This window comes from Somniosus microcephalus, chromosome 1 (assembly GCF_052327205.1).
Source record: "Somniosus microcephalus isolate GS21.2 chromosome 1, FLI_Smic_1.0, whole genome shotgun sequence".
Taxonomy (NCBI): Eukaryota; Metazoa; Chordata; class Chondrichthyes; order Squaliformes; family Somniosidae; genus Somniosus; species Somniosus microcephalus.
This window is the reverse complement of record NC_140987.1, coordinates 138,378,540-138,392,514: the sequence shown is the minus strand read 5'-3', so window position 1 is coordinate 138,392,514 and position 13,975 is coordinate 138,378,540. Positions and strand designations below refer to the sequence as shown.

The window sequence follows — 13,975 nt, the reverse complement described above, 5'->3', positions numbered from 1 at the left end:
TAATGCAGAAAAGTGTGAAGTGATACATTTTAGTAGAAAGAATGGGGAGAGGAAATATAAACTAAATGGTACAATCCTAAAGTGGGTGCACGAACAGAGAGACCTGGACGTATGTGTGCACAAATCGTTGAAGGTGGCAGGGCAGGTTGAGAAAGCAGTTAAAAAGGCTTGCGCGATCCTGGGCTTCATAAATAGAGGTATAGAGAACAAACGTGTGAAACTTATGATGAACCTGTATAAAACACTGGTTCGGCCCCAACTGGAGTACTGTGTCCAATTCTGGGCACCACACTTTAGGAAGAATGTGAAGGCCTTAGAGAAGGTGCAGAAAAGATTTATGAGAATGATTTCAGGAATGAGGGACTTCAGTTACGTTGATAGACTGGAAAAGCTGGGGTTGTTCTCCTTGGAGCAGAGAAGATTGAGAGGAGATTTGATAGAGCTGTTCAAAATCATGAGGGGTCTGGACAGAGTAGATAGAGAGAAACTGTTCCCATTGGCAGAAGAGTCGAGAACCAGAGGACACAGATTTAAGGTGATTGGCAGAAGAACCAAAGGCGACGTAAGAAGAACTTTATTACGCAGCGAGTGGTTAAGATCTGGAATGCACTTCCTGAAAGGGTGGTGGAGGCAGACTCAATCTTATCTTTCAAAAGGGAGTTGGATAAATATCTGGAGGAAAAAAATTTGCAGGGCTACAGGGAAAGGGCGGGGGAGTGGGACTAGCTGAGAGTCGGCACGGGCTCAATGGGCTGAATGGCCACCTTCCATGCAGTAACCATTCTATGATTCTAACTCAGGACTGGAATTTTCACACCTGGAATCGTCTCAATGTTAACAACTCTGCAGGACAGCACTCTGGTCGAGGCCCAGGAGTGAGGACGAGGCCCAGGGGCGAGAACGAGCCCAGCAGCGAGGTCGAGGCCCAGGAGTGGCATAGCATGGACCAGCAGCAGGGTCGGGAGGACCACACTGCAGCCTATGAAACTCAGGCAGAGAGGACCTGCGGGAAGGAGGGAGGAGGACAATAGGAGTATGTTTGTCTGTGTGTGATAGGCTGCTGTAGCAGAGCCTGGACTCCAATCGTCTTGGATCCCCTTGCCATTGGGCCAAGACCTTGCTCTGTCAAGCCCGTGTGGTAGCTGGTGTGCAACAGCCACCCCATGTTAAAAGAATTCATGCACAGGCATCTTCCACCCTTTAAAATGAAGTTCGGGACCTGGAATGTCAGGACCCTCATAGACAACCCCAACAGCGACAGACCGGAATGTCATACTACTACCGTTGCCTGGGAGCTCAGACGTTTCCACATAGACATCGCCGCCCTAAGCGAGACCTGGTGGGCAGGGGAAAGCCAACTCAAGGAGCAAGGCTGTGGTTACACCGTCTTCTGGAAAGGCAAACCTGAAGAAGAACACCGCCTCCATGGGGTAGGCTTCGCCATAAAAAATGAGCTAGTTGAACGTCTCAGAGACTCCCCTTGTGGAATAAATGAACGCCTCATGACTCTTCGGCTCACCCTAGCCCAGAACCAGTGCGCTACAGTCATCAGTGCGTATGCCCCAACACTGGAAGCCACAGACGAGACCAAAGAGGAATTCTACTCCAGCCTCGACCAATCCCTGTCACGAGTCCCAACGGGCGACAACCTGATCCTCCTTGGCGAATTCAACGCCAGAGTTGGAAAGGACACAGACCTTTGGGGAGGTGTGATCGGCAGAGAGGGGGTAGGGAAAGCCAACTCCAACAGTATCCTGCTCCTGATGAAATGCTTAGAACATGGCCTTGTCATAACCAACACCTTGTTCCATCAGAGAGACAAGTACAAGTCTTCATGGCACCACCCTCGCTCTAAGCACTGGCATCTGCTGGACTATGTCATCATCTGAGCGAGGGACCGCAAGGACGTCCGCATCACCCGTGCCATGACAGGAGCTGACGACTGCTGGACAGACCACCACCTAATCCACTCTGTCATCTCCATCAACATAGCCCCAAAATAGCGGCGGCAACAGAAACAATGCCGCAGGGAAATCAACGCTGGAGCACTCAAAGACCCTGCTAAGAAAACCTTATTCAGCCTGTGTCATCGCACCAATGCTCTTCTCAATCTTCCTGGCTGCAATGCTCCATCTCATCCTCAGTAAGCTCCCCGCTGAAGTGGAGCTAATCTACAGAACAAACGGGAAACTGTTCAACCTCCGTCGCCTCCAGTCCAGATCCAAGGTCGTCCCATCCTCTGTCATCAAATTACAGTATGCAGACAATGCGTCTGCGCACACTCTGAGGCTGAACTCCAAACCATCGTCAACACCTTCACCAAAGCGTACGAGAGCATGGGCCTTACACTAAACATCCGTAAGACAAAGGTCCTCTACCAACCTGCCCCCGCCACACAGTGCTGCTTCCCGATTATCAAAATCCATGACGAGGCCTTGGACAACGTGGACCACTTGCCATACCTTGGGAGCCTACTGTCAACAAGGGCAGACGTCGATGACGAAGTCCAACACCGCCTTCGGTGTGCCAGTGCAGTCTTCGGTCGCTTGAGAAAGAGAGTGTTTGATGACCAGGACCTCAAACCCAGCACCAAGCTCATAGTCTACAGAGCAGTAGTGATACCCGCCCTCCTGTATGCTTCAGAGACATGGACTATGTACAGCAGGCACCTCAAAGCACTGGAGAGGTACCACCAATGCTGCCTCCGTAAGATCCTGCAAATCCATTGGCAGGACAGATGCACCAATGTCAGTGTTCTCGCTCAGGCCAACATCCCCAGCATTGAAGCTTTGACCACGCTCGATCAGCTCCGATGGATGGGCCACATTGTCTGCATGCCCGATACGAGACTCCCAAAACAAGCGCTCTACTCGGAGCTCCGGCATGGCAAGAGAGCCCCAGGTGGGCAGAGGAAACGCTTCAAAGACACCCTCAAAGCCTCCTTGAAAAAGTGCAACATCCCCACCAACACCTGGGAATCCCTGGCCCAAGACTGCACAAAGTGGAGGAGAAGCATCTGGAAAGGTGCCGAAGACCTCGAGTCTCTTCGCTGGGAGCAAGCGGAAGCCAAGCGCAAACAGCGCAAGGAGCGCACGTCAACCCAAGCACCCCACCCACCCGCCCCTTCAACCAACGTCTGCCCCACCTGTGACAGAGACTGTAGGTCCCGCATTGGACTCATCAGTCACCTGAGAACTCATTTTTAGTGTGGAAGCAAGTCATCCTCAGTTCCGAGGGACTGCCTAAGAAGACAGCACTCTGGTCTCAAAAATCAAACTATAATACACTGCACTTTTAAACAGACATGATCAGTTACTGTTCAGTTTGGCAACAGCTATAAGAGGGCAGCAGATCAGTGCTTTCATTTGGCTGAACACCCCGCCCAACTATGCTGCTCTTCTTCTTGTTCTTCCCACCCCTCCCCCCACCCCACCGCCCACCCACCCACCCCTATCCTGTAGCCATGACAACATTTTAACATTTTAAAATCAAAGCAGTTAGAAAAGCATGGATATTACCAAAGAGATCGACAGGGGTGAATGGTATTGTCTGGGCGAGCCTCATTAAATTATTTCTTTCAACAGCTGCAAGATAAAACAACAGATATTTAAATAGTGTTAACAATCTATATAAAAACTTTTAATTTCAGTTCTTTAAATGTATTTATTTTTCCCTGCCGATAGCATGTGCCATTTCCTTAACTAAGAGAGAGGACAGGTGCCTCAGCATCTCTTTGGTGCCACCTTACTTCCCTTCCTATTGGGAAGAACTTTTCAGCTAGCCCCCTTGGTTAGATCAAGGAACTAGTCATGCAGAAAAACAAGGGGCAAATCAATGTCTTACTGCTTTAATGCCGCACTGAGCTATCAACTACATACTTTCACTGACACATCCTTAAAACTCCTTTAAAATCAAACAGCACCTCTGAGCTGAAAAACCTTTTGTTTTTAAAATATGACTAGCTGCGTTCCAGTCGTATTATTCATATTTAGTCCGGATATGGCTGAGATGTTTAGCTGCTAAAATAGAGCTGTGTTTAACCTGGGCTATCCCCATCAGCCTGTCAATTTGGCCGGCTGCCAGGCAGGAAACAGAAGAAAAAAATTATAATGTGAGCCGGTTGTTAAATTCAGCAGGACCTCTGCGTCCCCGGCCTTCCCCGCGTTCCCCCACACTGCCCCCATAAATATCGGTGCCAATCTCTTACCTTTTTAAAATACGCTCAATATAAATTTTACTTCGCTAAAGCTTTTTCAATGTGTCCTCTTGTTTTTCAAAATTATTTAAGGAAAAGCTACTGAGCAAAAAGTGTTAGAACCTAACGAAAAATGTTGCATCAGTACAGCTGACTCAACAGTACTGATGCATCCTGGGGAATTAGGTAAACAGCACATGCTCAGACTGCACGATCGAAATTCAGCTACAGAGTTACAGTTCGAAGAAAGATTATCACATCCAAGCCCAGTCTTTTTGGAAGGCTGAGGTCTTGAGGCAAAAACTTTAATGAAGGCATTAAAATACATTTCAATTCATAAGTTTAATCATGTTATTGTAAAATATGTATTGTCTGAATATTTTATTTTATTTATACCCATACATTGGATTGGAAATTTTAGTTACTGAGGGAACAAAATGGCAGCGGTATTAAAAGGTTCAGAAAGCATATTGAGCAATACGTGGGAAACCGATGGCCAGATTGCACGATCACTGTTATGAACCTATATAGGAAAAATCTATTATAAATGTGGACATAGGAATTTATAATAGGAAAAAGTTGACACAAAAATGTGACAAAAACATGACAACAGGAAGTGAAGTTGTGCAGCTAGGAAGTATGCGCAGATATAATTTTTTAATACATTATAGATAGCAAACTCACTTCTTAATACTATTAATAATGACTTTGTTGAAGAATCTATACCTAAAACACCTTTGAAGACATATAATATAGTGGTACTGGCACTGCCTGAAATTGCGATTTGCAAGTGAAAACACCTGTCTTCATAGTAACTGGTTACTTAACATAACATGCACATACATAAAACAGTATATAGTTATTAACAAAAAAGAAGTATTAAATACTGTGTAAGTTGATGCAGCCTTATCTCACAAACTTTGTGAGCAGTGAACAATAAAAAATATTTGGTGAACTCAGAATAGCTAACTTGCGATTGTATGAATTGTGTTCACTCTCTCCTTACCAGAGTAATGATAGTTCAGATCCTGAGAAGTTTTAAATGAAGTACCAAGTCCTGAAACAAAATACATCCTGATTATCAAGAAATAAACATCAAGACAGGAATATTACTCTTGTGGGTTTATTTTCAATTTTAAATGTATTTTTTTTTTTACTGGATAAATGTTATTCCTCTCTTCCCCCTTTAGTAGATTCCAATTGCTACAATTACTGCAGCTCCACCAATGGAAGAGTCTAGCACAAGGTCTTCTCAACAACTGACATATCGGGCCTGATTTTAAAGTGGGGAGTGGGTATGTGCGCACAAGCCCCAAAGCCAGCGACGAGCCAGGGAGTCTGGGGGCTCATTTGCATGAATTCTTCCGGAGTCCCGACTGAACCCGGCCAGATCCACTACCTGGTCGGCGGGCGAGAACCGGAATTAGACAGCAAGTGGCTGCAGCCGGGGACCCGTGGGAACAGTTCCCAGCAGTCAATTGAGATGGTGGTGTTCTAACGGTGATCGGGGGACCAGGGTAGTGGGGGGCGGCGGGGTTGGGGAGGGGTGCGGGAGGTTCTGGCTGTGATCAGGGAGCCCGGGGCAAGGGAGGCCCAAGGCTTACTCGTGAGGCCTGAAGGCGCAATCCTGCTCCTATTTTGTAACAGAGCTGATCAGGTAATTCAGTGATAAAGGTGATTTTGTCCAGAAATAACAGAATTTTGAAAATCATGTTGCTTCTGGGGAAATTTGGATGGGATAGCACAAGAGCAGGCAGGACTAAAGTCTGGAGTCAGCAGGGAGAATTCAAAATGTCTAGTTCAAATAGATTTATTTACCCAATCTAGGGGAGTGGAATTGGCTACTTAGTCTGATTACTGAGCTGGTTTGCAGATGGGAGCAGCTGTAATACAGTGAAACAGATCAGAGGCAGACTATCACACAGTCCTACTTGGGCCTTGCTTTCAGAAAGAATGACTTTTCCGATTTTACACACAACTGCCTGTAATTTTGAGCAAAATATCCAATGAAAAATCGCTATCCTCAATCATTATTATAAAAATTATATAAGTGGGATTTGTTATGTCCGTGTATCTTAATGTTGTGTCCTTCAATAATCAGACAACAGACTGCAGGGAACAATTCAACAGGTGTTTACTGAATGAGGGTTACTCTAGAACTAACCGTACAGATCACTACTCAGGGTTTATAGACAGGTGTGGTCACTGCCGGTACTACAGTATACAGGAGCTGTAAAAAGTAGTTCTCTCCCTTAAGGTATATATACACATTACATACATTACAATTCCTCCCCTTTTAAATTAACAGTGCCATAATACTCATTTAACAATTAACATTTTTAATATACAATGTTATATGAAAATAGTCCATTCATATATTCAGTCTCTGGGGAGGCTTCCTGATTCTTTCTGGATAACGCCTTTCCTGAGTGTCTCGCCCTTGGTGGGAGGCGATTCTAGCACCCTGTCGTCAGTTGATTCATCAGCTTCCAATGCTATTGTTTGAGGTAGATGCGACCTGTACGTCGGGTTCCTCACCAGGTACGTATGGCCGAGACATGGGGTTGACTCGTTCCTGTCAGCATGGCGTCTCACAATGTTCTCCCCAACATCCACTGTGTACATTAGTGGCCCCTGCCGTGTGCATATCATTCCTGGTTGCCATTTCTCTGTTCGGTAGTCGCGGGCCAAGACTGGTTGCCCTACATTGAAGCTCCTTGTCGGCTTCTCATTGATGTGCTGGAATTGCTTACTCTCAACATCTCTTCGTACATTTGGTCTGAGCAAATCCAGATGAGATCTCAACCTTCGGTTAAAGAACATCATGGCCGGGGCCTGGTTGGTGACTGCATGTGTCGCATTTCTGTAGGCTAACAGGAAATTGTCCACCTTATGCTGCAGTGGAATGTCGTCATCGCACATGGCCTTTACTGCTTTTTTAAAGGTTTGTACGAACCTCTCAACCAATCCATTTGTGGCTGGATGATACGGGGCGGATGTGTAATGCCTTACCCCATTCCTTTTCATAAATCTTCGAAACTCTTCGGACACAAACTGTGGTCCGTTATCAGAGCAAATCTGCTCTGGCAAGCCGTTCCTGGCAAAAATGGTCCGTAGGACTGCAATACTTTTCTCCGTGGTGGTGGAGGACATTTTGATCACCTCAGGCCATTTCGAGTGTGCATCCACGGCTATTAAAAGCATTGAGTCCATGAATGGACCAGCAAAATCAATATGCACCCGTTGCCATGGAGATGAGGGCCACTCCCATGGGTGTACAGGGGCATGTGGTGGTGCATTTTGGACCTTCTGGCATCCTGAGCAGCTCTTTGTCAGGTCCTCGATTTGCTGATCGATCCCCAGCCACCACACATAAGCCTTAGCAAGGCATTTCATTTTCACCCCTCCCAGATGACCTTCGTGAAGCTCATTGAGCACTCTCTCCCTGACAGCTGTTCTCTTCTGGATGAGAATGCTGGCAAGTGAGTCGCCATGTGTTGGCCATCTCTTCACCGTCAAATTATATACCCGAGACAATGTCGGGTCATTTCGGGTCTCCTTCTCTATACCAGCGTTAGTTACTGGCAAGCATTCAATTATAGTCGAATGAAATATTTCGACAGGATCCACTGCTGGTGCTTCCTCCGCAGTAGGCAGTGGCAGGCGTGATAGCCCATCAGCGTTTCTATGCTGTTTCGTGCCCTTATACTCGATTTCATATTGGTGCGCCCCTAGAAAAAGGGACCATCTTTGTAGCCATTGCACAGTCATCACCGGATCGCCCTTCTTTGGATTAAAGATGGAGACAAGTGATTGGTGGTCAGTCAGCAAGGTGAACTTCTGCCCGTGCAGATAGTGATTGAACTTTTTCACTCCCCACACTAGGCTGAGGGCCTCCCTGTCAATCTGGGCGTGGTTACGCTCAGCTGAGGTTAGTGACCGAGGCGCAAAGGCTACTGGCCTCTCCGAGCCATCCGGGAATTTGTGCGACAGCACCGCTCCCATGCCATAGGGTGATGCATCACACGCCAACCGAATTGGTAGTGCTGGGTTGAAATGAGCCAACACCTCTTTTGATGTGATCAATGCTTTGCTCTTCTGGAAAGCTCGTTTACATTTGTCACTCCACTTCCATGGTACCCCCGTTTGCAGTAGGGTGTTCAGTGGGTGTAGTATGGTAGACAAATTTGGCAAGAACTTATGGTAGTAGTTCACCAGCCCGAGGAACGACCTCAGTTGTGACACATTTTCCGGTGCTGGAGCCTTGACTACTGCCTCAATCTTTTCAGGGGACTTATGTAACCCCTCTTCATCAATAACGTGGCCACAATACGAGATCTGCTTCTGGAAAAACTCGCATTTGTAGCGATTAGCTCAGAGCCCATATTCCTTCAATCTAGTGAGCACCTGCTCCAGGTTGGCGAGGTGATCACTGTCATTTTCGCCCGTGACCAGGATGTCGTCCAAATAACACTGGGTCCCTGGAATCGCTTGCAGGACTTGTTCCATTGCCCTTTGCCAAATAGCCGGAGCTGATGCTACCCCAAACACCAGCCGATTGTATTGGTAGAGACCTTTATGAGTGTTGATCGTGAGGTACTGTTTCGAGGCTTCTTCTACCTCCATTTGCAGGTACGCCTGGGCCAGATCCATCTGAGTGAAGCGTTTCCCTCCAGATAGCAAGGCGAAAATATCTTCAATCCGCGGAAGCGGATATTGTACAGTGTGAAGGACTGGGTTCACTGTCACCTTAAAGTCCCCACAGATGCGAACCTTCTTTGGTTCCCCAGGCGTATTACTCAACGACCTCTTCATTACAGGAACGATGGGTGTCGCCCACTCGCTCCAGTCCACTTTGGACAGTACTGCTGAACGTTCCAAACCTTCCAGCTCTGCTTCGACGGCTGGGCGGATCGCATAAGGTACTGGTCTGGCCTTAAAAAACTTTGGGCTTGCATTTTCCTCTATTTTGATCATCGCTGTTATACCTTTTAGTGTTCCGAGTCCCTGCTGGAACACTTCTTGTGTGTCAGTTAGCATTTTTGACAGTCGTCCAGGTGTGGCGTCGTCATCCTTTTTGGCATCTACAGTCAGTGCTTCTATGGAATGCCAATCTAGCTGTATCTTCCGGATCCATTCACATCCTAGTAGTGGTGGTCCTCCATCTGGCAATACATATAGGTCCATTTTTGGTGTTTCCTTGCCGTTATATATAACGTTCACCCTTATTTTTCCTTTGGGGTAGACTTTTTGCCCCGTGTACGTCTTCAAGACAATCTTTGTATCTCTCAAGGGTATATGTGAGAATAGCCGCTTGTAGACCCTTCGGTTTATGACTGTTAGGGCTGATCCTGTGTCCAATTCCATTTTCACTTGGACTCCTGCTATCTTGAGCGTGACCCAGATAGTTTGGTGATCCTCCGTTTTGATCACATTATGTAGTTTCAGACAATCCAGCTCCTTGCTTCCGGAGTCTGTATCACACTTCTAATAATAATAATAATAATAATAATAATCAACTTTATTGTCATTGTTAGTGCACAAGTGCAGTACAACGAAATGTAGGCTTGCGGCTCCCGAGAGTGTACATTTAGATTAAGACATTTAAACATTCAACATACATTTGGCTTGTAATACATTAACATAAACATAACCATAATAAAGTGCATTGGCGGATGTGCAGGCTTTAGAGTTTATTTGTGGAGTTCAGTAGGATGACAGCCCTGGGAAAGAAGCTGTTCCTAAATCTGGTCGTACGGGTGCGAATGCATCTGTAGCGTCTCCCAGATGGCAGGAGGGTGAACAGACTGTGGCTGGGGTGGGTAGGGTCTTTGATGATGGACCGTGACCTCCGTAAACAGCGTTTCTGGTATATGTGCTCTATGGTCGGTAGCTGGGTGCCGGTAATGCGCTGGGCAGTTTTGACTACCTGCTGCAGGGCTTTCCGGTCATAGTAGCTACAGCTGCCATACCATACTGTGATACAGTTCGTCAGGATGCTCTCTATTGTGCAGCGGTAAAAGTTAGAGAGGATCAGGGGTGACAGGTTACATCCCTTCAGCCTCCTTAGGAAATATAGGCGCTGCTGGGCCTTCTTCACCAGAGAGGAGGTATTGAGGGACCAGGAGAGGTCTTCCGTGATGTGGACTCCGAGGAACTTAAAGCTGTCCACCCTTCATCTGAACTACTCTCCGTCACCTTATGTACCTTCTTGTACTTCTCCTGTGGAGATTTCTTGCTGCTGGTTTTCTTTCCCGACCTGCAGACTCTTGCTATGTGTCCTACTTTTCCACACTGTCTGCACACTTTGTCCTTGAACCAGCAATCATTATGGTCGTGTGTTGTTCTGCCACAGCGATAGCACTTCACTGTTCCGTATGACATTTCATTTGTGCCATATTCTTGCGGTCTCCGTTGTATCTCTGCAACGCCCCGTGCTGCTGCTTCGTGTGATACTGCAATGCTGAAAGCCTTGTCCAGCGTAAGATCCTTTTCTGATAGAAGCCGTTTCTGGGTTCCTTCACTTTGAAGCCCACACACAAACTTGTCCCTTAAAGTATCTGCTAGTCCCGTTCCAAACTGGTAGTGTTTCGATAGCTTGCGCAGTTCCGTTAAATACTCAGCATTACTTTCATCTTTATGCTGGTTCCTTTTGTGAAACTTAAATCTTTCTGCTATCAGCAGTGGTGTGGGGTTTAAGTGGTCCTGTAGGATTGACACTATGTTTTCAAAATCCTTTTCTACTGGCTTCTCTGGGGTTACTAGGTTTTGTAGTAAGCCATACGTTTTTGCACCCATTGAATTCAACAATACCAGCGCTTTCTTGTCATCTGGCACTTCATTCGCCTTGCAGTATACTTCTATGCGTTCGACATATGTCGTCCAATCTTCGACTTCATTGTCGAACGCTGTGATACTGCCACTCTTTGGCATTTTTGGGTGTGGTTAGACTGGCTTAAAATTGCATCTCCCGCGCTTTCCTTTCTTCCCTGCTGCGGCTTAAAATGGTGTCTCCCGCGCTGCTGCCAACGCCGCTCTCGGCGGTCCTCGTGGCAAATGGTGACGCCCTGTGGGTTTCACGTGCTGCTCTTGCGCTGCTGCCAACGCCACCCCCTGCGGTCCTCGTGGCAATGGCAGTGCCTCACGTTTTCCTGTGCGCCTCTCTCCCCCATTGACGCTGCTCGGCCCTTAAACACCGGCTGCGCTCTGTTCTCTCTCGTCTCTCTCCCCTGTTGACGCCGCTCGGTCCTGAACACCAGCTGCGCCCTGTGCACTCTGCCCTCGCTCTCTCCCCCGTCGACGCTGCTCGGCCTTTTTCTGTGCCGCTCGGTCGGGCTCTAGCCCGCCGCTGTCCGGGAAGGGTCTGCGCAATACCTGTTGCCAGCCTGTTTCGCTGGACCACCGTGACTGGAAAGCCAAGCCTGGCTCTCGACAGCCTCCCCTGCGATGCTCAAATCTCCGCTGGATGACTGGGCGGTTGCCCGTGGTCGACGCCCGTGCTTCTAGACTCGACCTTCTTCCACTGTTCTCCAGGAGCGAATCCCTGGGAGGTGATGCAGAGTTGCAGGTAGGTTCGAATCTGCGCCGTCGCCAATGTTATGTCCGTGTATCTTAATGTTGTGTCCTTCAATAATCAGACAACAGACTGCAGGGAACAATTCAACAGGTGTTTACTGAATAAGGGTTACTCTAGATCTAACTGTACAGATCACTACTCAGGGTTTATATACAGGTGTGGTCACTGCCGGTACTACAGTATACAGGAGCTGTAAAAAGTAGTTCTCTCCCTTAAGGTATATACATTACATACATTACAGGATTCACAGCAAGTACATATACATATTGGACATGCAAAAGGTTTAGCACAAAGGCTACTACTTACCATCAATAACACATGAATTTGACCTGTAGGGGGTGAAAGTAATAGCACATGGTCACACATTGAAATATTGAAAGTACAGTACATCAACAACTTACATGTCTATAGTGCTCCTCACATAAGGAAAACCTTTTAGAGCGCTTTACAGGCCAGAAGGAAAGTGCTTTTAGAATGTCTGAGTATTGTCTCACCATCACATGCTGAAATACCCTGTCACATCCCGAGACATTGAAAGTAACATTGGACCCTAAGATACCGTGAGTATTATAGGCCGGGAGATTCTCCCAAGCTGCTCCCCCTCTGCTAGTGATGTGGCAGAAGCCCCATTTACCCACATAAACAGGGTTTCCACTGTACCTCCGGCAAAGTAACACCGGCAGAGTGGGAGAAGCTCCAAGAAATTTCCAGGCTATAACAACACAAAACAATCACAGTGAAGCTCTGAGACATTGAGGCAAGCTGAAAACTGAGGAAGGGCCAGCTGTGCTGCCTGAATAGTGACTTTCAAAATGGAGCGAGATCTCTACTTAAAAAGGACAACTTTGCTGCGCTATGGGGAAAGAGCAGGGGAGTGGGACTAATTGGATAACTCTTTCAGAGAGCCGGCACATGCACGGTGGGCCGAATGGCCTCCTGCTGTGCTGTAAGATTCTATGATTCTATCTGGTCTTATCATTAACAATAGTAACTAAAGCAAAAATGAAAACAAATTAGAAAGGCTGGTGAACAGCCAGTAGCTCAAACACCTCCTTAGATTCCCAGACTATGGTTACATACCATCATTCCTTGCTGACATCAACAGGAACAATTGTTGGTTTGCCTGCTCTGATATAACTGAGCTTGTGACGGATCCTGCTTGCACTGCAGTTTAGTTTGCGATTAAACTTTATTTGTAGTTGACTATCTGAATGATCACGTCAAGAAACGGCCTGCCCTGCAATCTGTTGTGACAAATGTTTCAATATAAAATACTTTATTTTGTGGCCACCTCTGTGAATCACTGAGCTGCACTGCACTGAGATTAAAGATACAATATAACAATGGAAACTCAATTTAAACACAGTACTTCACTTGTAGCTGAAGCTACAAATCAAATGTATTGTGTAAAGAGAGAACTTAGCAGAAGCAAGTGATTTACACAAAATAAAACACTACCTTGCCGCTGCTATAACACAGTGTGCACCTGCAATGCTTGGGTGTTGTGCAGCAGGTGTCACTTAGTGGTTTATTTTCCTTGCCCCAGTGCTTGCAGACATTAATGGCCCAGAAATTCGGGTCGGAGGCATCCCGCGGGTGCAAGCCCCCGACCTGCACTTACCTTGCGCGCCGGCCGTTGAGCTGTGGGCCCGCGTGGAATTCCGATCCTGGGCCTGCTCCAGCAGCCGGCGCGCAGTGCTTGCGTATCCCAGGGGCGCAGTTAGTTCGATGCGGCATGCTCCATTCATAAGATTGACAGGAAGAGCTGTCAAAACTTATAAATACTACAGCCCCAAAAACATCACTAAATCTTCAAATAATTTTTTTAAAAACATCACATTTTTTAAATAAACTATAAATTACATTAAATAACTATTTTAAACAATAATTTAAATTTTTGAAAAAAATAATTTTATTTTCTAATGGGGCTAAAAATAAACTTACCTTGCTTTAAAGTATTTAAAAATAATAAACCTGTGGAAAAAATGTTTTAATTTTAATTAATTCACCACTTACCTTGTAAAAAGCAGGCCTTATGTCTGCTTTTTAAATGTGTAACTTCTGGAGACTTACCCTCCCGGGAAAACCTGTAAAAAAAAATGAAGTTCGATGCGCACGCGCAGCCTCTCCCATGCACGCGTTCGACCTCTGAACCCCTGCTTTCAGGGGAACGGAAGTGCCGGTTTCCCGCGCATGTGCAGTGC

General features: G+C 46.6%; 1 protein-coding gene across 1 annotated transcript in view; it reads right to left on the bottom strand.

Moving 5' to 3' along the window:
* Nucleotides 1-13,975, bottom strand: part of trpm6 (transient receptor potential cation channel, subfamily M, member 6) — a 239,866-nt gene that overhangs the window by 36,480 nt on the left and 189,411 nt on the right. Inside the window, exons 31-33 of the mRNA XM_086010032.1 lie at nt 12,078-12,100; nt 5,202-5,252; nt 3,519-3,584 (exon numbers count right to left, since the gene is read on the bottom strand). Of these exons, the coding sequence (XP_085866158.1) occupies nt 3,519-3,584; nt 5,202-5,252; nt 12,078-12,100 (140 nt within the window). The remainder of the gene's footprint in view (nt 1-3,518; nt 3,585-5,201; nt 5,253-12,077; nt 12,101-13,975) is intronic.